Source organism: Myxine glutinosa, chromosome 5 (assembly GCF_964187855.1).
Source record: "Myxine glutinosa chromosome 5, kmMyxGlut1.1, whole genome shotgun sequence".
NCBI lineage: Eukaryota > Metazoa > Chordata > Myxini > Myxiniformes > Myxinidae > Myxine > Myxine glutinosa.
In genome coordinates this window covers 198,167,091-198,190,775 of record NC_136265.1, presented here as the reverse complement: position 1 = coordinate 198,190,775, position 23,685 = coordinate 198,167,091, and the positions used below count along the sequence as shown (strand labels likewise).

The window sequence follows — 23,685 nt, the reverse complement described above, 5'->3', positions numbered from 1 at the left end:
GTCAATCCTCTTTCCAACTTCATCATCCCACCACCATGTTTCCGAGTGCCTCGGTGGTCCTTTTGTCCATCCACATACCTCACCAACGGCTCCCAACAGACTATCTTTCATTGACATCCAACCACTTTCAAGCTCAACCACATCATCCTCTACCCTATTCAGCCTCTCTTTTAATGCCTCCCATAGTCACCTCTTTCAACCTCCACACCTTCATTCTCGGTTGGTACTTCACCCGCCGAGCTCTCCTCGCACCGTTCACCCTTACGTCGCAGACAACCAAGTGGTGCTGTGAAACAGCCTCCTCCCCCGGGATCACCTTTGTGTCCCGGAGATGCCCCCTATCTCGCCTACGCACCATCAGGTATTCAACGGTTGTCGTCGACCCACCTGACGTGTATGTAATAAGCTTATTATCCTCTTTCTGGAACTGAGTATTACAAATCAACAAATTAGCTCCATCAGCAAACTCCGAAATCCTTTCACCTTCTCCATTTCTCACACCATTTCCGTAACCCCCATGAACCCCATCAAAACCATCCATACTCCTTCCCACATGTCCATTTAGGTCTCCTCCTACCACAACAACTTCCTCATCTTTCACGTTTTCCATCAGCTTCTCTATAGCACACCAGAACTTGTCCTTCTCTTCATCGCTCCGACCAACCTGCGGAGCATATCCCGAGATGACGTTCACCAAGAGCTTTCCAATCATCATTTTCACCATCATCAACCTATCAATCACTCTCGTCACACTCACCACACTGTCTACAAACTCCTCAGAAAACAGGACACCAACACCATTCACGCCCTCCAGGCACCCTTGCCACACAAACTTGTATTTCTGTCCCTGCCTACCCTTCACCATTCTCACACCACTTCCCTTCCATCTCGTCTCTTGCACACAACATATGTCCACTCTTCTTCTGACCAATACTTCCACCACTTCTCCTGATCTCCCTGTCATTGTCCCTACATTCCATGTCCCAAACCTCACAAACCGATCTCCACTTCGGGCTGTACCCTGCCCATATGTAGTTGTCATTGTCATGGTTCTCTTTTTGAGGCAATGTTTTTATGGCCGGATGCCTTTCCTGACGCCAACCCTCTTAGTCGCCTCTTACAACATGCAGGGATACCTATTCTAAACGTTGTTGTTTTTGTGTTGGGTACCTATTCTAAACGTATTCCAACTTATGTTGGTATTAATAAATAACTCGATGTGAAAACAGCATTTAAACTTGTGAGGGGGCATGGATTCGTTTATTTTAACTTGGCCTGCTGGTTCAACTCGCTGTAAATAATTTCAGGCTGCTGAAAAGCCAAATAACCCGGTCAAAAGACTGGAGGACGTGACTCTGGTTCGCAGTATAGTCACACAAATTGATGACCAACAATCGAGCCAGAAATGGGAGTGGAAAATTAATATAAACTTAAAAGAATAAATATCCTCTCACTATAATACAGCAAAAGTGGATGTCATTGAAATTCCAATTGTGCAAATTGAACTCTAAGTGCATAGAGGGGGAAAAAGGTTGGCTATCTTACTATAATTCACCAAATGTCTGTCCGTCTGTCTGTTCCCAGGTACCGCAAAAACGGCTGAACCGATCGCAACGAAATTTTGGGTGGGTAATCCTGGGACCCCCTGGAGTAAAATAGGCTATATTGTTTTTTCCAATTTTCCAATTTTTCCCAAACACGATGAAATAATATTTACCGATATGAACAGTGATGTGGCTTTTATTGAAATTCTACAAATACTGTTTAGATTTTGATGATTTGTGTGTGATATGATTTAAGAGATGTTTATATAAATCGTTTAAAAGAAAAAAGCCTTCAATTTCTGATATTTTGTCTTTTCATTTGGGCCTCCCAATTGAAGCCCCGCCCATAGGGCAGGTACCGTTGCTCGTATTAAAAATGACAATTTACATGAAACCAACCATGTGATGTAGTGTCACTGGTTGCCTTTATTGCATCAGTGACAAGGGTGGCAGGGAGGCCTCGACATTTTTGTAAACAACAAACTAGGAAGATGTCTGAAATCTGTGAAACCATTTGATTAATGAACATGAGGAAAAGTTTAACACCAAAAAATATCTGCTAACTCTACCATTCTTGCACGATGATTCTACGACTTGTTTTTATTTATGCGGCCAAGATTCGAGGAAGAGCTAGAGCAGAATGGAATGAAACAAAATGGAAAGGGGGAAACAACAAACAGCAGAGTGGAAGTGAGAGTGAGGTCACACAGAGGAGGAGAAAGCCACAGGAGGCTGAACAAGCTGCACATGAGCTGAATAAAACACAAGAAGAAGAGGAAGGGGGAAGGTAGGGATGAAACAGAAAAGGGACAAACTAACCAACAACTAACGAACGCAAAGAGGTGAGAGAGAAGAGGTTGGGCGAGAGAGAGGGGAGGTGGTGGGAAAAATGAGATGGTTCGCACAGCCATGGAGGAAGACCAAATTTCCAGGGGTTTTCCAGGACAAAAAAGTTGTTTTCCAGGACTTTTAATACAAATGTTTTTTGTAACAAGTGACATTGGAATAAACCACAAGACTAAGAATGAAACCTTGTTTATTTTCTATTATTCCATTGAAAGTTTCAGTAATATGTGCCCTGTATAGTGTATACGTATGGCCAAAATATACTAGCTTCGGATGTTATACCACAGAACCCGAACAAAGTTGTACCTTTTGCAGCATTATTCAACAGCTTAGGGTCACATGGATTGCTGACACAGTAAACTGCAATTAATAATTATCTTTATTTTCATAAGAATTTCAAGTCAACAAATTATGGCCTCCACATACGAGGTGGATTTTCGGACTACAGTAAACCCTTGTTTTACAGGAAGGTAAAGTTTCCTCTCACCTATCATGCACTGGAGCAATTTATGGGAATCACCCTTCCTCGCGGTGCAAAACCAAAGCATTTATGTCCCCTTGTTTTCTGTGCATTAATTTATTTGGCCGATACTGGACTTGGCGGAACCTCTGTGTCAAATACATAACCTTCCTCGACCTTTTTGTACTTGGTTCCCCACGAGCAAGAGTTGTCCTCTGGAAGCCATGATTAAATATCACCAAAGGCAATAATTTCCGAAAACAAAGGAATTTATTACAATTCCACAGAATGCAGTGTTGACTGCGGAGATAGCTACATTACAGTGTACGTACTGTGTCTCAGTTACCATCTGCACTGCCGAAGCAACCCCACTAATTTACAGTTATATGTGTAAAGTCAAAACTGTAGTAAAGTCCCAGGGGTCAATCATCATTTATTTTTGGTCTCAATGGATAAACACCAGAGGCCATTTACTTTGCCGGTTTAAATTATTCTTGTGTCCAGCAACTGCACAGAGTTGGTAAATAAACTATTTTCATTTGTTTCTCTTCGAGCAGCTGAGCAGCATCGCTGGGCTCCGCTGGAGGAGAATCTTGGAGTTCCTGGGTTACATGCTCATTGCTCAAATCATCCTGAGAAGTCAGAAGAAAGTCACTTTGGATTTTTTCTATCTTCACTGGATGATTTTCACCTTTGTCTCAAGTGGATGATACATCCACACAATCAGACTCAACCTTCACTTTCACAACAACAACAACATGCATTTTAAAGGTCCCCATGACAATCTTCTCCATTTTGCCCTATTTTCTGCATCTCTCCTTGTTAACCCCCTTGCCCGCATTTCTTCTTCCACCATCTTTAGCCAAGTCTTTCTCGGTCTTCCCCGTCTTCTACTTCCTTCTACATTCATTTCCATCACTCTTCTCAACCAGTCACTTTCATCCTTCCTGAACGCATGACCAAACCATCTCAACGTGTTCCTCTTCACAGCATCAATCACAGGCTCTATTCCCATCATCTTTCGCAATTCATCATTTGTCTTCCTCTCTCTCAACGATACTCCGAACATCCGTCGAACCATTCGCATTTCCACCCTTTCCAACCTTCGTTGCTGCTCTACGTTCATTACCCATGTCTCGCTCCCATAAATCATAACACTTCTCACACATGCAGCATACACCTTTCCCTTCAGCTTCAACGACACTCCCCTCATCATCAGCACGCCACTCAATTCCCGAAACTTCTTCCATGCACATCTCACTCGAGCAACCGTTGCCGAGTCTGATCCACCTTCTCCATTCAGCATGTCTCCGAGGTAGCAAAATGTTTTCACACCTTCCAGCTTCACGCCGTCTCCAAGATCCAACTCAACATTTCCTCCATCTGCAGCTCCCTCTGTGCACACCTTACATTTGAATGTAGCTGCCACACTGGTTAATGACCCTCTCAGACCACTACATTTTTGATGAACCCACTCAGCGCACATTGTACACTGAATGGAGTTCACTCCGACACCCTTCCTACACACAGCACAGGGCCACTTCCCAGTTCTTTCCACCTCACCACATGCTTTACCACTTGCCATCACCTTCGTCTTTCCGATATTCACCTTCAGACCTTTTGTCTCCATACATTCCTTCCACGTGTTCATCTTTTCCTTCAGTCCATCCATACTTTCCGCAATCAACACCAGATCATCTGCATACAACAACTCCCACGGTAAACCCTCCTTTACGTTCTGAGCCAGCACCTCCATCACAGCTACAAAAAGTAGTGGACTTAGTACCGACCCCTGATGCACTCCCACCTTCACCTCAAACTCACCACTGTTCCCGTCCTTCGTCCTTACAGCTGTGCGCGCTCTTTTGTACATTGCCATCACTACTCTGATCAACCATTCCTCCACTCCTAACTTCCTCAATGCCCATGTCAATACTTTGCGTGGAACCCGATCGAATGCTTTCTCCAGATCAACAAACCCAAGAAACAACTTCTTCCTCTTCTCCATGTACTTCTCCTGCAACTGCCTCACAATGAAAAGCGCGTCTGTCGTTCCTCTTCCTGGCATAAATCCAAACTGCATTTCGTCGATTTTCACTTTCTTCCTTATCCTCCTCTCCAACACCCTTTCCAATACCTTCATTCCATGCTCCAATAACTTTATCGCTCGGTACGAGCCACACTCCAGAGGGTCACCTTTCCCCTTGTATAGAGGGACGAGGGTACTCAGTTCCCAATCCACTGGAATGCGGCCTTCTTTCACCACCAGATTACAGATCTCTGTCATTCTCTTCACACCCCAACTTCCTGCTGCCTTCAACATATCTCCCACAACTCCCGTCGGCCCTCCCGCTTTTCTACCCTTCATTGCTTTTATCGCTTCCTCAACTTCCTTCTCAGTTATCTTCTCTGCCGGTCATAAAACTGGGTTACTCTCTATGTTGCCATCCCATTCATTCTCTGTATTCAACAGCATTTCCATATATCTTTTCCATCTTCCTTTAATTCCATCTGGGTCGACAACGATTTGTCCCACTTCATCCTTCAAGCAGCTCACCCCCATCACATCACACCTCTCTTTCGCTATCTGCTTTGCAATCCTGAATACCGCTCTCTGACCCTCTTCCGAATCCAAGCGTTCTCCGAACATTTTCGTACATGCCTCCTGCGCCTTTGCTACCTCTTTCTTTGCAGCCTTCCTGGCTGCCTTATAACTTTCATGCTCTGCTGTTTCTGCTCCCGTACCCTTCGCCTTCTGCCACTCCTTGAACTTCTTCCTCTTCTCGTCAATCGTCTTTCCAACTTCATCATCCCACCACCATGTTTCCGAGTGCCTTGGTGGTCCTTTTGTCCATCCACATACCTCACCAACGGCTCCCAACAGACTAGCTTTCATTGACATCCAACCACTTTCAAGCTCAACCACATCATCCTCGACCCTACTCAGCCTCTCGTTGAATGCCACCCTTACTGTCACCTCTTTCAACCTCCACACCTTCATTCTCGGTTGGTACTTCACCCGCCGAGCTCTCCTCGCACCTTTCACCCTTACGTCGCAGACAACCAAGTGGTGCTGTGAAACAGCCTCCTCCCCCGGGATCACCTTTGTGTCTCGGAGGTGCCCCCTATCTCGCCTACGCACCATCAGGTAGTCAACGGTTGTCGTCGACCCACCTGACGTGTATGTAACAAGCTTATTATCCTCTTTCTGGAACTGAGTATTACAAATCAACAAATCAGCTCCATCAGCAAACTCCAAAATCCTTTCACCTTCTCCATTTCTCACACCATATCCGTAACCCCCATGAACTCCTTCAAAACCATCCATACTCCTTCCCACATGTCCATTTAGGTCTCCTCCTACCACAACAACTTCCTCATCTTTCACGTTTTCCATCAGCTTCTCTATCGCACACAAGAACTTGTCCTTCTCTTCATCGCTCCGACCAACCTGCGGAGCATATCCCGAGATGACGTTCACCAAGAGCTTTCCAATCATCATTTTCACCATCATCAACCTATCACTCACTCTAGTCACACTCACCACACTGTCTACAAACTCCTCAGAAAACAGGACACCAACACCATTCACGCCCTCCAGGCACCCTTGCCACACAAACTTGTATTTCTGTCCCTGCCTACCCTTCACCATTCTCACACCACTTCCCTTCCATCTCGTCTCTTGCACACAACATATGTCCACTCTTCTTCTGACCAATACTTCCACCACTTCTCCTGATCTCCCTGTCATTGTCCCTACATTCCATGTCCCAAACCTCAGAAACCGATCTCCACTTCGGGCTGTACCCTGCCCACATGTAGTTGTAATTGTCATGGTTCTCTTTTTGAGGCAATGTTTTTTTTTATGGCCGGATGCCCTTCCTGACGCCAACCCACTTAGTCGCCTCCTACGACACGCAGGGATACGGCGTACCAATTCTTATCCAGGGTACACACTGGGAAACGTTTAAAACATGGAAATCCTGGGGGGGGGGGGGGATCACCGCTGCGGTTTAAACATATTTAAAGAAATATTTCAACAAAACCATGAAAACAATCTGGGAAAAGTCTCTTAAGTGAGAACGTGGATTTGAGAAAGCAGGAGCAGAGGTGAAAGAACAAACGAGAATATAGGGGGCGGGGCACAAGTCGAGACGAGGAGGCCGCACGAGACACCAGGCCGCACGAGGCGCGGACAAAGAAACGACTAATTACACACAAATTTGCAACAACTACAAAACCAAAACCAAATAGAAACACACAATAACACATACACAACAAAATACGCAGCGGAAATTTGACAAAGAAACGAACGGGAAAACACTCAAACTTTGATGCCGTGGAGAGATCAAAGCAAGCCCCGTCGCTCGAGGGACCGGACTTCAAGACAAGACTCGACTTCACTTTCACAATTAAAATTAAAATCTTCACATTGAAGGAACTCATAATCAACAAACTCCGACTCGATATTCACTTTCACAACTGATCGGGCCCATACTCAATATCCTTATCTTTGGGTAAACTGACCATGAACTTGCTATCTGAGGGAGAACCTCCTGGACAGACCCCGTTTCCTCCACCAAAGGTGCTCGTCGATGCCAGTGTTTGCAATGTGATCTTCACCTGAGAGAACTTGGGTCATAGCGCACCACAAGTACAAGTTGCAGTATGGTAAAGGAGGTTACGCTGTGGTACACAAGTGCAGAACTTGAGGTGTTTTAGTAAGAGCGAACCACATGATCACGAACCTTCAAGTCACCAAAATTATTGACAAGATTATCCGTCATAGTTATTTACCTTTGGGATTCTTACCGTGCAGGAGTACCGAGGACCGTGTTGGGTGTTTGGACGAGCTGCCGTTGCGGGGTGACCCCTGAAAAGTCGCTCTCACGCAGCGGAGTGTTAAGACCCCCTTTTAATGGAGTGTCCACATTTGTGAGAGCCATGATGTTTTGAGCTTCCTGCAAATTTAACCAGGAGTGAGGTGTGGTGTTCAAAAGGATTGCTTGTTTCGAGACAATTGAATTACTGCATACAAATGATGTACACATTAACTCTTCCATGGCACAACTCGGACGATTGCATGTGATTACTATTATTAATGCTTAGGGACATCAAACAATATGTTATTGAGCAAGACAAGGAGATCACGATGCTTCATTGATTATGAGAGGAAGAACAGGAGAAATTCATACTTGGAGGATGCGGTCCTGTGCGGCGGGTGTGCGGGGAGTGCGCAGACCCGCGCTAGCTGGTGTAACACTGTAATTAGCCAGTAGAGAGCTAGAAGCTCCACCGGTGTTCCCGGCCTCCTCAGCCGCTAGCCGAGCACCCTCACTCGCCTGGCCGAGTTTGACCACCTCTTCCAATTCTATGTCCGATATCTAGGTGAAAGGAAAATAAAAAAAACAAAAATTTAGGAATCTAAGATTGAGCACACATGGACCCACTTTTGCTATCATGAAGGGCTATTGATTGAATCGTCAGCCACAACTCACTTTACTTTACCTGTGGCTCAGGGAGGACCAGTTTGCTACGCTTATGGGTGAACTCGGCAATACCACTGCTCTGCAAGATGGCCAAAGGAAGGTCAGATTCCTTCTTCTTCTTCAGCAACTGCTTATCCTTGCGTCGTTCTCGCTCCTCCTTCTCCCTGCACAGAATTCATGAATACGCTTCATGTTTGTTCAAGTTCTCTATAAGACCAAAGAGTTGAGCTCTTTTAGACCTTTTGCTCTACAAACACATTCACTTCCATACCCCCTAAGATCTCCATCCAGGTGCTGTTGTCTGAGACGTTTGAAGTCCGGCTGCAGCGTCTCATAATTCTCCCTCGAAGTGTCATAAAATCCTGGTGCTGGTTGCTTCTCAAAAGGGATCTCAGCATTGTAATCTACACCACGCTTCTTTTTCCGCTTCTTTTGCAGCTCTATTCCTGCAGCACGAAGTTCTCGTCGCTTCTGTAGTGCCGCCAGCCGCCGTGCTTCCTCCAATTGTTTCTCGCGTGCCTTGCGCTTTGCCTTCTTGCCCTGTGTGTTAGCGAGGCGAGCACGGGCTTCAGAAAGCATCTCCAACTCATCTACGGTTCAAGGGGAAGTTATGGTGGTGGCACAAAAGGTAAATGCAGCATAAATAATTCACGGGAAAAAAAATTAAAAAAATTATGTTCAAAGTAAAAATGTACTGTATTGTATGCATTATACAAATATGTTAATTCTCAATAAATAAGATGTGTGCAAGGATCCAAAGATGGAGAAACAGAAAATGTGCAACTGGAATGACACTCGGTAGAATGCATACCTCTGCCAGGCTGAACAGTTTGTTTTGTATCCACTGATAGGCCGGATCAGGATTCGGACCTGCGCCAAAATTTAATCGGCTTGTTCTTGTCACCTAACAAACGCATCCCCAATGTTTAGTCATAACTCGTCCACAACCTTTTCAAATACCATGTTATTTATCGCTTTTCGCCCAATCTCTCAATGGCAAAGAATCACTTTAAAAATTACATAATTCTCGTATCCGAATCCATATTCAGATCTTCACCAAAATCTAATCATTTTGTCCTTGTCACATACCCAACCTCTCCGCCAAATTTCGTCCGAATCTGTCCACAACGTTTTGAGATATCTTGTTCACAAACAAACAAACAGACAGACAAACAGACAAAGAAGAAGTCATGTAGAGCACGACACTTGCAAAATCCACCTCCAAAAAAGGTTTCCATTGATCCAGAAAATTGTCAATTTCATCAAGATTAAAATTTACAATCGCGATCAACGCTCGGGTTAGGAGGATGAAAAGTGTCGATTTTTCAGATGAAAATTGATTTTAGAAGTTTGACCTAGAGTTGACATTTTGACCTCAAAAATAGTTGGTTTGCCAATTCAGTGAGGCAATATGCAAATGCTGTTCAATCTCCAAGTCAATCGGATGAAAAATGGCGATTTTAGAAATTCGACCTCCAGATGACCTTTCATTTTACTTATTTTTTTGTATACAAGATCTAGGCTCGTGTAAGAGCAAACATTAATCACAAAAAAACAAACAGACACATAAGACATATAATAAAGGGAGCAGGAGACAAGATGGGGAGAGAGAAGGAAGCACACAAGTACAACAGTAGAGAACAGGGACATTGGGATTTGACTTTTGACTTCAAACAGGGACCTTTGACCTCAAAATCAATAAGCTTCTCAATTGTGACGACCTCTACAACTCGGTGAAGTTTCATGACGATCGGTTTAGAATTATGACCTGTAGGCGAGTGACAAACAAACAAACAGACAGACAGACAGACAGACAGACAGACAGAATAACAAATGCAACCAACCAATATACTTGAAAAACCTTCGATTTTGCAAGGAACAAACGCAACCGACCAATATACTTGAAAAACCTTCGATTTTGCAAGTAACTAACTCAACCGACCAATATACTTGAAAAACCTTCGATTTTGCAAGGAACAAACGCAACCGACCAATATGCTTGAAAAACCTTCGATTTTGCAAGTAACTAACTCAACCAACCAACATTCTTGAAAAACCTTCGATTTTGCAAGGAACAAACGCAACCGACCAACATACTTGAAAAACATTCTATTTTGCAAGGAACAAACGCAACCGACCAATATACAGTGAAACCTTGACTTACGAGTTTAATTCGTTCTGTGACCGAGCTCGTAACTCAATTTGCTCGTTTCTCAAATTAAATTTCCCCATTAAAATGCATTGAAATGCTATTAATCCGTTCCAGCCCGCCAAAAACCACACCAATTTTTTTTTAAATATACAGTATATATAAAAATATCTCGCGCTTTATATTTCACCTGTATGCAGCATACAAGTTGGCAGGATGGCCTGGACTGGAGGTACGCACACTTGACTCTAAACTGTCCAGCCTGGGTTTGAATCCCGACCCAGCTATAACCTGTCATGGGTGAATCACAGGCAGGGTGATTCATCAATGTGTGTACCGCCAAACTGGGCGCCTCGTTTGCGTCCCATTAGTTGTTGGATGTTAAGGATCTCACCGTGTTTTCCACAAAGACAAGGCGAGCTATCGCCGGCACTCTGAACAAGTTGTGGCCTGGCATGCTCTTCTCCTCTGCCGTTATATACGTCCTCCTCGGCATCTTTTTCCAGAAGAGCCCTGTCTCGTCACAGTTGAAGATTTGCTGGGGGATGTATCGTTCGGCTTCTATCAGTTCGGCAAAAGTTATAATAAAATCTTCAGCTGCCTTCACATCCGAGCTTGCTGCCTCACCATGCCTGACGACGGAGTGAATGCCGGTCCTCTTCTTAAAATTATCAAACCATCCCCGACTGGCTTTGAATGACTTCCGATGCCTCGTCCGTTGATGTTCCCGCCGCCTGCTGCACCAAATCCCCGTAAATGTCTCGGGTCTTCTCACACATGATGTTCTCGGTCACGGTATCTCCTGCGAGCTGCTTCTCCGTCAACCACACAAACAACAACTTCTCCATCTCTTCATGGATAGAGCTCCGGAGCTTTGAAATAATCGTAACGCCCTTGGCTGGCGTTATAGCCTTTATCGACTCCTTCTGCTTCAAAATCGTACATATCGTAGAAGTACTACGATCGTACTGCCTCACCAAGTCGACAACACGCACACCTCGCTCATGTTTTTCGACGATTGCGTGTTTTATATCCAAGCACATCATCCTCTTCTTCTTCTCAGTACTGCCCTTAGCACTCAATTTCTTAGGACCCATGGTTAAAACTAAGAAATTTTCCAAAATAACCAAAATGCGAAAACAAAGCAGCAGCGATATACGGCAGAGATGCTTGCACGGCAAGATAACCACGTGACCTGAACCCACCTGGTGGCGGGTGGCGTAAGCTCCAAAATAACCAAAATGCGAAAACAAAGCAGCAGCGATATACGGCAGAGATGCTTGCACGGCAAGATAACCACGTGACCGGAACCCACCTGGTGGCGGGTGGCGTAAGCTCCAAAATAACCAAAATACGAAAACAAAGCAGCAGCGATATACGGCAGAGATGCTTGCACGGCAAGATAACCACGTGACCGGAACCCATCTGGTGGCGGGTGGCGTAAGCTCCAAAATAACCAAAATGCGAAAACAAAGCAGCAGCGATATACGGCAGAGATGCTTGCACGGCAAGATAACCACGTGACCGGAACCCACCTGGTGGCGGGTGGCGTAAGCTCCAAAATAACCAAAATGCGAAAACAAAGCAGCAGCGATATACGGCAGAGATGCTTGCACGGCAAGATAACCACGTGACCGGAACCCACCTGGTGGTGGGTGGCGTAAGCTCCAAAATAACCAAAATGCGAAAACAAAGCAGCAGCGATATACGGCAGAGATGCTTGCACGGCAAGATAACCACGTGACCGGAACCCACTTGGTGGCGGGTGGCGTAAGCTCGTAACTCAGATCTCGGCTCGCATCTCAAAGCAATAAACCGCCCGAGCGACGGCTTGTATCTCGGAAAACTCGTAAGTTGGTGCACTCGTAAGTCAAGGTTTCACTGTACTTGAAAAACCTTCGATTTTGCAAGTAACAAACGCAACCGACCAATATACTTGAAAAACCTTCGATTTTGCAAGTAACTAACTCAACCGACCAATATATACACAAAGAATTAAGTTAAGCACCCCCCCCCGTGTTTTTACAACCTCGCACATTACAAGTTTGTTGTCGTCAAAACAGTGTAATATACCCATGATATTGCTATATTTTCTGGAGAAGTGATATTATGGTCACATAAAAACATAACAATCATGCCGTTTTCAATATTTTATTCTGAATAATTTAAGGTGAAATTTTTTGGGAATTTTAGGCATATTTTCACCTCAATTTAAGTATGGAGCTATAGGTCCATCACGGACAGTGTGGATGACGTTTATGTTTTCTAACGTACAGTCATTGTTCTGAGAGGACCTCTAGCGATCTTTGCGTCAATAACGTGTGTAGGACCCACGTGATCGGATCACTGACTCAACCAATCACTTTTTTTCACTTTGATCACTCAATTTCATCAATGGATAATTGCTAATGTCATACCAATCATTATTTGATCTCACATACCTTAGAATATATGCCAATGTATACATATACACAAATAATATATATTAGGGGGTGCTTACCTTAATTCGTTGTGTAGGGGTGCTTAACTTAATTCTTTGTGTATACTTGAAAAACCTTCGATTTTGCAAGTAACAAACGCAACCGACCAATATACTTGAAAAACCTTCGATTTTGCAAGGAACAAACGCAACCGACAAACATACTTGAAAAACCTTCGATTTTGCAAGTAACAAACGCAACCGACCAATATACTTGAAAAACCTTCGATTTTGCAAGTAACAAACGCAACCGACCCATATACTTGAAAAACCTTCGATTTTGCAAGTAACAAACGCAACCGACCAATATACTTGAAAAACCTTCGATTTTGCAAGTAACAAACGCAACCGACCAATATACTTGAAAAACCTTTGATTTTGCAAGTAACAAACGCAACCGACCAATATACTTGAAAAACCTTCGATTTTGCAAGTAACAAACGCAACCGACAAACATACTTGAAAAACCTTCGATTTTGCAAGGAACAAACGCAACCGACCAATATACTTGAAAAACATTCAATTTTGCAAGGAACAAACGCAACCGACAAACATACTTGAAAAACCTTCGATTTTGCAAGTAACAAACAGATAGGGGTGAAAACATAACCTCCATCCACCTTCGTTGGCAGAGGTAATAAAAAGCATTGACAATTCTGTGTTGTACCTTCATCCATATCCACAGGGTCAGGACGGGCAGGTTTGGTTTCAGGGTTTGGGTCAATCTCTCCTGGTTTCAGTTTACGGGGATCATCTCCTATAGTGCCTCCTTCCTCCTCGTTGTCTTTCTGTGCTGCTTTGTCTCTGTGTAAAGAGAGGTGAAACGGGTCAATTAATATTAAATCAACAGAGTAAATGGCAGTTTTGGGCTCGCAGTCGCCAATCTATCTATAATTCCAGTAATCTCTGTGTGTCTGTGTGTCTGTGTGTCTGTGTGTCTGTGTGTCTGTGACCGCTGTTTCTCGACAACCACGGGTCCGATATACTTGAAACTTGCCAGGTATATTGCTGGGGACCCGAGGATGTGCCTTTTCAAGGTTTTAAATTAATCGGACAAGTACTTACCGAGCTATGGCGATTTAGCCGTTCGCCGTTCGCTTTGGCGTTGCGAATGGACCAAACCATTCATGTAAATAGAGGGGGGGGGGGGGGGGGGTTCTGTGGTCGTTCGCTTTGGCTTTGCGAATGGACCAAACCATTCATGTAAATAGAGGGGGGGGGTTCTGTGGTCGTTCGCTTTGGCTTTGCGAATGGACCAAACCATTCATGTAAATAGAGGGGGGGGTTCTGTGGTCGTTGCGAATGGACCAAACCATTCACATCGAATCATCGAATCACATCGAATGGACCAAACCGTTCGCTTTGGACCAAACCATTGCATGTAAATAGAGGGGGGGGTTCTGTGGTCGTTGCGAATGGACCAAACCATTCATGTAAATAGAGGGGGGGGGGTTCTGTGGTCGTTACTGCCACGTGGTTTCAAAGTTTTTTTTTGTTGTTGTTGTTTGCACGCATGTTTTTTTGCACCCACGTACGGGCACGCCCTAGGATGTTTACACACACACACCCCTACACAAATTTTTTTTTTTTTTTTTTTTTGGCAAGGAACGGGCACCCACGTACGGGCACGTCCTAGCTTATATATAGTACGGGCATGCCCTAGTATTTACAAAACGTGGTATGCCGAGAGTTGTTCTTGAAACATACTTCCCTGCCAAACTAGATCATTGGTCCTCATAAAACCTTCTCAAAACTCAAAGTAGGAGTCTCAGAGGACCTCAACTATTCTACTTTTGGAGCTGCCTTAAGGTTTTATTTCGACATCCTGTATCTGGTAATTGCTTTTTTTTAAATAGGTACGTGTACTTGAATATAACTGTCATTAATAAAAAATAATAATAAAAAAAGTCATATCATCGGTAAAAAAAGAAATAAAATAGATGAAATGGTGACGTTAGGAACGCAAACCCCACTTATTTAATTCATTCTTATAGAATATAGATCAATTAATTGAATGAATGAATGAATGTTCGTTTTAAGGCGATTTTCCCCCGCTAGAGTGGGGGTTAGCCTTGCGGGCCCCATGACAATCATGGTTCCCTGTTTGAGGCAATGTTTTTATGGCCGGATGCCCTTCCTGACGCCAACCCTTGGTCACGCTCTTACGATGCGCAGGGATACAGTGTGCCTATTCTGAATCGGGGTACACACCGTGATCATTCATCCCAGCAAGCTGGTACTCAATTTGCCAACCTCGGAAGGATGACAGACTGAGTCAACCCCCCTGGCGTTAATTCAGCGATCGACCGGGATTCGAACCCAGGATCCTAGGATCCCAAGCCGGCACCCTAACCGCTAAGCCAACGCCAGGCTGGAAAAATTAATTAATTAATTAATTAATCTTATTAATTTTTACACATCCCCAACATAAGCCGGAGTATTACTGCATTTGAAATTGTTTTATGGCACATGATGAGAGTTTTTGCAATTATTTACTTGGCTTTATTTCATACTCACAGCAGGTACTCGTAATGCTCGAGGCACTGTGCGGCAGTGCGCCCGATAATAGGTGCAATCGTGCGCCATTGTGTTGGCATCAGCTTGGCCAGATGCAAAAGCTTCTCTTCCTCTTCGCGGGACCATTCCGTCTTTTTGATGCTCGGGTCCAGCCATTCAAACCTGCAGCAAGACAACGGTTGCACTCAGGCAAGAGTAACAAATCTACAAAGCAAGAACAACAATATATATTGTTCTGGAGATGGCCCCGAGATCGTAAATAATGTTTAGTTTAAGGGTATAAAGGGGTACTTTATATTCCTTAAAAAAATATTAAAGGGGTATAAAGTGTGTATATATTGTCATGATTAGTGTAAAAGATTGTCATGATTGTTACAAGGATTTTGACTGATGAACAAAAGCTATGGCACTTAGATGGAATTTGTGTTGAAAGGCATTACTTGGACGTACAGACGGACGGACAGACAGACAGACACCAATGTTGATTTGAGGGTTTTCTTAATAAAACTCAAGAATGTGGAAAAGGACGTTGCTGAAATTTGGAACATACTATCTCAACGCACAAAGCATTTACTTCTGAAATTTGCAGTCAATGTTGTCCCGTAGAAGCCGAGAAACAAATTTTCAGTCCCTATGTTAAAGTCGCATACAGAGAAACCGTCCCATATAAATGGAGCGGTGCTTTGCGCTTCCCTTGATAAAATTCCTTCTGTCCGGATGTACAGTGCAATACAAGACATATAGATGCTTATTACCATACTGGATGGGACTATCCTCACAATGTACGTGCACATGCAGTGAGTGATGTACAACTGTAAGACCACAGCATGCGTCTCAGGTTGAGTTGGCATCATTGTACTGAAACGTGTGGTGCCTAATTAGCGCAACGTCGGACCGATTCGGTACTTGCAATCTGTACAGTGTACAAGTATCGCGGGGTTTTGGACGCGTAATCCGGCCAGGATGATCCCAAAACGGGTGACTGTTATGGTCGCATTGAGGTGCTTCACCGGGTCAGAGCCAGGTAACTGGGACAACTGGACAACCATAGCAATATAAACAACGAGAACGGCACTCCTTGATTTCGCGACGTCGACCGATATGCCTAAGGCCACATTATTACATCATTATACATACTTGTACCAAGTTTGACGAAGATCCCTTCAGCTGTTCTCAAGTATCACATTTTTACCTGACATGACCTCTAACCGTTTTACCAATATAGGCCGAGAAAAATCTATTTCCGGTCTCTGGTCAGCGCGCGCATCGATTTTGAACCTGCGCGTCAACAATTTTTTTTTTTAAATCTCCAGCGGTACCTTCAACAGCGCGCGCCTATTGTTGCCGGGCCGGTGCGCTATCTCGGGAAATACGGGTCGGGTCTGTGAGGGTCGCCATTGGTATCGACGTTCGCGCACGGTTCTGCTCGACAAAACTTCCTTTAGTTTGTTCAAATCCAACCAGCCGTTCCAAAGATATGAGTAGTGTTGTGTGCCGTGACGTCATGAATCCAATCGGCTGGATAGTCATTTATTGAAACGAAGACGTTCTTTGTCGGGTTCGTGTGAAGCAACCAGAAGGCCTAGAGAGCTGCGGGTGGTCTCGTTTAGATGAGGTGGAGGGATGCTGAATGGGGTGTTACATATAAGGGGGTCATGAGGTGGAGGGATGCTGAATGGGGTGTTACATATAAGGGGGTCATGAGGTGGAGGGATGCTGAATGGGGTGTTACCTCAAATCGTCCCCCTCCCCCTCAAATCTCCCCCCTCACCCCTCTCCTTCAAATCTTCCCCCTCCCCCTCAAATTTCGCCCCTCACCTCTCTCCCTCAAATCTCCCACCTCACCACTCCCCCTCAAATCTCCCCCGTCACCCCTCCCCCTGAAATATCCCCCCTCACCCCTCCCCTTCAAAACTCACCCTCACCATTTCGTTTGTCATGAATTTGTAGGTGTCTGTGATAATCTGGTGGACTGGGAGAAGAGATCGTGGGAGACCATCGGCCTGGTAGACCACTTGCGCATGCGCAGTGTTGACGCGATCGACGCATTGGAATGTTTGACGGTACGGCGAGGCGATCTCGAGAACGAAATGGCAGTCTATAATACGCTTGAAGAACTTAATGATTTTCAGAATAAATACATTTTAAAATAACTTAAGCTTGTGTTCATTATTTACAAAAAGGCCTACCAGTCCCATTGGCTGTCTTTAATTTCTCTCTGGACGGCGCCACGGCAGATGAGGAGGACCGCAAGGCATGAGGACACACAAAACACCTTTATATGTGCAATCCATGCTTTTCAAAAAAAACCAAGAAAAAAAAAAACCGCATCGCCGCATCAATTTTGGAACTTTGGTCTGACCAGAGACCAGCAATATATTTTTTTCGGCCTAATATAATCAGTTCATCTTTGCATCATTACACATACTTGTATCAAGATTGACTTGGATTCCTGCTGCTGCCCTCAAGTGATCGCGGTGATGAAAAAAAGCAAACGATGCAATATCAACCAGCAGTTTGCCAAAAATAAATCAATAATTGCGGCACATTCGTTTCCCATCTGTAGTATCCGTTGCAGGCAATAATGCAGTAAATCTTTAATTACTATCACAACTTATAAAGTACGAAACGTGTTGCCTTAAACAAGGCCGCAAGAGGAGAACGTACCATCGTGCCTTGCACTGCTTGGCTGACTTGCGATGTAGAAGGGACGCGATTCGTGACCATTGGTTTTTACCATATTTCATCACAGCAGCTTTTAGGATTTCATCCTGCAGTAAGAAAACAAACATCCAACTGTTTAGCTTTGAGGTGTTATCACAATTATAAATTTACAATCGTGGTTTCACACGCATGACCTTTACGGTGACCATAACATCAATCTTTGATGAGCTTCAAACTTACCATGACGACCTGGAAGATCGCACCGCACAAAGACGCGAGTAAACGTTATTTGTAAGCTCGCTGGTACAAGTTGGGGTGCAAAAGTTTCCATCCTTCACACTTCCGTCATAGCTTTGGTCTTCTCAACGGATTAATATAGTGCCACCGTCTGGAACTCATGTTGTCACACCAAACTCATCGAAAAACATCTTCATTCGGCAATGAGGGTCATCACTGGAACTCTGAAATCAACCCTAGTTCCTTGGTTACCAGTTCTGTCAAACAGCTCCACCCCTTCATTGGCCGCACGCAGCAGCACACACAGAGGTAATCCCAATAAGCGATAACCCAGATCTTCATATCCAGAGACGGGATAGATGTCCTAATTCGCCGCAAGATCTACCAAAAGCCTTTCTCGTCACGTGTGCAGCACCTCCTGCTCCACAATGAAGAATAATCTTGGTGGAAAGAGTGAGCTGAAAACACTATTTCCAACAAATACATCGTTCCTGACCCAACCATTAAACAACCTGGTTTCAATCTTCCAAGGAGCATGTGGACAATCCTCAACAGGACTAGGACTGAACACTGTGGACAATCCTCAACAGGACTAGGACTGAACGCTGTGGACAATCCTCAACAGGACTAGGACTGAACACTGCCTATGTGGCCACCGGATGCACAAGTGGCACCTCAAAACCTCGCATGGCTGCGACTGAGGAAACCCTTATCAAACCATGGAGCACATTATAACATGCCGTCCATGACTTGTTTCAGAATGACATCTTAGAGGTAAACTCACTCTCCAGCAGGGCGTTGGACTGGCTAGGTGACTTGCAACCAAAACTGTGATGATAGCTTCCGCGAAGCCATAGGAAAGAAGATAAGCATCAAAGTGATGAGTTCCACGAAAAAACTAGACCAGCACTCAGTAGAGCTCAAACTTCCACCAGGCTGAACAGTTTGTTTTGTATCCCATTGATGGGCCGGATCTGGATTCGGACCTGAACCAAAATCTAATCGGCTTGTTCTTGCCACTTAACCAAGTCATCCACCTAGTTTAGTCATAACTCGTCCATAGCTTTTTTAATATCATGTTATACGTATATCGTTTTTTGCCCGAGTGGTGAAGAATCACTTAATCCTCGTAGCCGGATCCGATCATCCGGATCTTCACCAAAATCTAATCATTTTATCCTTGTCACACACACGACATCTCCGCAAAATTTCGTCCGAATCCGTCCACAACTTTTTGAGATATCCTGTTCACAGACAGACAGACAAAAAAAAAAAACCAGACAGACGGGTGAAAACATAACCTCCATCCACCTTTGGTTGGTTAAAAAAAACATCTCGGTAGAAATAAAGGACCGATATCAATTACCAAATTTACCTTCAGTGATGCTATTTGGTGTTAGCTCATTCAAAGTCATGCAATCAAAGACTAACTTCTGAAGATTAGATTTTGTCAACGAGCCAAAGGAATAATTCACAAACCACTTTGAGATTGTCAGAAGCAACAAACTGAATAGTGACTAAATATACAAATTGCTCATGAAAACCTGTTCAATAATCTCAGATCGGTGGGTGTAGGACTGATCAATAAGTTAATCAATGGAATGAACCGGACTCTTGACAGCTCGTCAATGTTGCCGGAGCAGTTCCAGGGCAAAGGTTATGCTGGGTGGTTTGCCGTTGCCTTGCCGGCAGTCTGTCATGTCAGAGACTTGTAACATGTTTATTGTGCTGGTGATAAATTGCCGACTCTCCACGAAACAAACAGTGGGATCTTTAACACACACCAACAACAAATGCTGGCAGGCAGAGGTCATCTGGCTCAACGTCGTTGGGCTATTGATGCGTCACACACGTTGATGCATCACTCTGCCCATGAAACACCAGCATGGGAGTTTATAGCTGGGCTGAGATTCAAACCCAGGATAGACAGCTAATAGAGATGAGTGTGCATACCTCTTAGGATATCTAGCCAGTCTCTGCGTGACTTACGTTGCTCAACAATAATGCAAGAACATTAAGATGGAGCAAGATGAAGAGTCTGAAATATTGCATTTGTTCTTTGCTTGCTTATGATACCGTCATGCCTAACAGCAGCTGGAGCCTCTTGAAGAACTCTCACCACTCGCGTCTGTCTTGGGTTCACCGATTGATCACCGTCAACTGGTTTACAACACCCTCATCTCCTTTTCCACCATATGCCACTAGGTCTCTGTAGGTCATCCAACTCTCCTTCGATCTTCAGGTTTCCAGTGTATCGCTTGATCTATTTGTGATGTTGTTAGTCTCACCTCAAAGGGGTTGCGAGACTATTGCAATGCCCCTGTCTATATGGATGGCAGTGTGTGTATGTGTGTTTTTGTGTGCGTGCGCCTCTGTGTGCGTGCGTTTTCTGTGTGCGTGTGCCTCTGTGTGTGTGCGCCTCTGTGTGTGTGCGCCTCTGTGTGCGTGCGTTTTTTGTGCGTGTGCCTCTGTGTGCATGTGCCTCTGCGTGCGCGTGCCTCTGCGTGCGCGTTTCTCTGCGCGCGCGTTTCTCTGTGCGCGCGTGCTTCTGTGTGTGCGTGCTCCTCTGTGCGCGCGTGCTTCTGTGTGTGCGTGCTCCTCTGTGTGCGCGTGCCTCTGTGTGCGCGTTCCTCTGTGTGCGCGTGCCTCTGTGTGCGCGTGCCTCTGTGTGCGTGCTCCTCTGTGTGCATGTTCCTGTGTGCGCGTGCCTCTGTGTGCGCGTGCCTCTGTGTGCGCGTGCCTCTGTGTGAGTATCCAAATCTATATATTTTTGCTTTAAAATGGTTCTCTGCAACCACTTGTCCGATTGATGCGAAACTTTCAACATAAAAGAGACTTGCCCATTGGCAAACATTTTATTGACAACTCTGATGTCATAGGTCACGTGGTATGGCGGCCAAATGGGATTAAAGGGAAAAATTGGACATCATGATCATCTTCTCCGAAACCGCTCAACGAAAAATATATAAACTTGCCATATGTCATAAACTCCCCATAGGGAGTCGACCCTGGAGAGGGAACTCCTTTAAATAAATAAATTAAGAATAACTTTAAAGGAGGTGGTGCTGGTAGTGGTAGTGGTGGTGGATGAAGCCATTATTCAAATGATAAACTTGCCATCCGCAATATTTAAGACTCGTGATAACATTTGAAGGAACTATACTTATTCCTCACCTCCGTATTCCTCCAAACACCACCTTTGATCATAATCCGCGGCATCTTGTTTGAACAGTGCCTTTAGATTTTGGTAAAAAGAAAGAAAATCAGGTCAAAAGTTGAACAACCCAACAAACGCTAGTTCCAAACACGTAGGCCGCGATCAGCGGATCAGGTCAGGTGCTTTTCTTCACCCGGAAGTAATTACTCTCCAATTAAATAGATCAATGCTTTTGTTGAAATTGATTAGTATATGGTTGTTATATTTTTTAAAAGACTTAAAAAAGCAAATATTCAGTGTAACTTTGAATATTGAAAAAAAAAAAACTAAGGGGGAAGTTGTCATTTGCAAAATAAGTTGCAAACTTTCTAACTCATATACAACATTCTCATTATATGCTGTATTGTGCTGTAAAATAAACTAATAATTTTTTGTGCACCGAGTTGAAGACCCATCTACTTGTTTCGGACGAAAATTGGATGAAAATTCTGAACTTCCGGCCAATGGCGGAACTCCCTCCGATCTCCATAAAAAACAACCTTGACTTTTGATGGAACGCAAGTTTAATCGATGTCTTCAGTCATTAAACTGTTTGATCATAATATAATTTTCGAAGGTGAGTGCCAGATAGTTCTTGAGATCGAATCTCGAGAGATGTTGGCTGGAGCAGTATTACCTACTTTATGTCGCTTGGCTGTGATACTCCCCTTTCTCGCTTCTCAATTTTTTGCTCAATGTGTAGTTGATATTAATTAATTGTTAGAATATATAGAAATAGTAATATGTATGTATGGCGCACGACATTAAACTTCAAGGTAAGTTTCCTGAAGTAGCCCAAAGAAGAAGAAGAATCTTAAAGAACCGCACCCAATTTTCTTCTTCTTTTTTTTTTGTCTTGCTGTTGCCTGAAGTTTTGGTTTTTTGTTCCCTCCCAATGTCATGATTTTTGTTGGTTTTCATTCGACAATAGAGGCGTAGGAGGACAGGTGGGTTGCTGCAGCGATGTCCTCCGTGGTCTCGGAGACCGAGGAAGGGACCGATGTCGCTGTGGTGGCGGCATTGCGCGCGCTTTTGCAGCGCCTCGTCCCGGTGCTTTTAGACGAGGCTTCTGGGCCTAGCTGTCTCTCCTCCGGGCCGCTCGCTGTCGCGCTCGAATCTGGCGCATCCACAGAAGCTCTGAAGAAGTTTGCGACTGAATCGCAAGTCCGAACTCTGTTGCTAGAGCGCCTGACAGGGAAAGGTACGAGAAGCCGTTATCGGATGTCGCACACTTTTACCGAGCACACCAATGTTTTTATGAGTCTGCCAGGGGGGGGGGGGGGGAGTGATGAAGCTGTAGATGCGGGAGTTATCCCTCAGATGGACGTTAAACTGGATGTCCGATCTGCTAGCATTAGCTGATGTTATGGATGTTAGATATCCTACGATTCGAGTACGACGAGTTATTGTTGCTGCAATGAACCGATCTCAAATCCCTTCCCAAATAATCACCAGTCAAGCCTGGCCAGCCTGTTCGTGAACGGCCTGGATCAAACACCTCCGGCCACGCCAATACTCATTTTTTAGCGCCTTTTGCCAATGGATACAAAGCATTGAACTTGAACTAAATAACATTCCCCAGCCGATCTCACAAGGTGGGAATAATGGTTGCCCTTGAAGTACCTGGTGGTAGTAGTAGAACTTGGATGTACACAGGTGTTGTGAGAAGCCACTGTTTAAATGAATTGTTTAATATAAAGAAAAAAAAAAATGAGGGAAAGGAGCATTTTATTTTATTTTTGTAAACAAGGTCGAGGCTCATGGAAGAGCTATAACACTGAACGGTTCTCAAGATACAACAGAACAAAATGACCAGTACAGAGCAAAGCAAGTAGTAGGGGGGATGCACGAGCCGGATAAGATGGATACAGAAACAAACTCTTGTCTCTGTGGCAAAAAACTGGGAATTTGAAAAAAAAGACATTCGGCCTTGTCTTGAGCAGAGTCGGCTGCACACGGGTGCCATTTGAAAAGAAGGAAGGGATTGAGGGAAGCATTGTTGACATTGTGACAAACTAGGGCATGCCCGTACTATATCTATATCTAAAATTATATCCCCCCCCTCTATTTACATGAAATGGTTTGGTCCAAAGCGAACGGCTTG

At 44.4% G+C, this 23,685-nt stretch overlaps 2 protein-coding genes across 3 annotated transcripts in view; one reads left to right on the top strand and one right to left on the bottom strand.

Annotated features, from left to right (window-relative positions):
• CDC5L (cell division cycle 5 like) overlaps nucleotides 1-21,743 on the bottom strand; it is a 42,237-nt gene extending 20,494 nt beyond the window's left edge. The window contains exons 1-8 of one of the 2 annotated variants that reach the window (XM_068115125.2): nucleotides 21,560-21,743; nucleotides 18,152-18,255; nucleotides 15,485-15,646; nucleotides 13,635-13,771; nucleotides 8,611-8,929; nucleotides 8,359-8,503; nucleotides 8,046-8,234; nucleotides 7,663-7,811 (exon numbers count right to left, since the gene is read on the bottom strand). In XM_068115125.2, the coding sequence (XP_067971226.1) occupies nucleotides 7,663-7,811; nucleotides 8,046-8,234; nucleotides 8,359-8,503; nucleotides 8,611-8,929; nucleotides 13,635-13,771; nucleotides 15,485-15,646; nucleotides 18,152-18,255; nucleotides 21,560-21,604 (1,250 nt within the window). In that variant the 5' untranslated portion in view covers nucleotides 21,605-21,743. Of the gene's footprint in view, nucleotides 1-7,662; nucleotides 7,812-8,045; nucleotides 8,235-8,358; nucleotides 8,504-8,610; nucleotides 8,930-9,150; nucleotides 9,241-13,634; nucleotides 13,772-15,484; nucleotides 15,647-18,151; nucleotides 18,256-21,559 lie in introns of those variants that run through there. The other variant, XM_068115126.2, reaches the window with a different exon arrangement.
• A 710-nt stretch (nucleotides 21,744-22,453) lies between these two features.
• LOC137411022 (cytoplasmic dynein 1 heavy chain 1-like) overlaps nucleotides 22,454-23,685 on the top strand; it is a 44,905-nt gene continuing 43,673 nt past the window's right edge. The window contains exon 1 of the mRNA XM_078779331.1: nucleotides 22,454-22,782. Within this exon, the coding sequence (XP_078635457.1) occupies nucleotides 22,545-22,782 (238 nt within the window). The 5' untranslated portion in view covers nucleotides 22,454-22,544. The remainder of the gene's footprint in view (nucleotides 22,783-23,685) is intronic.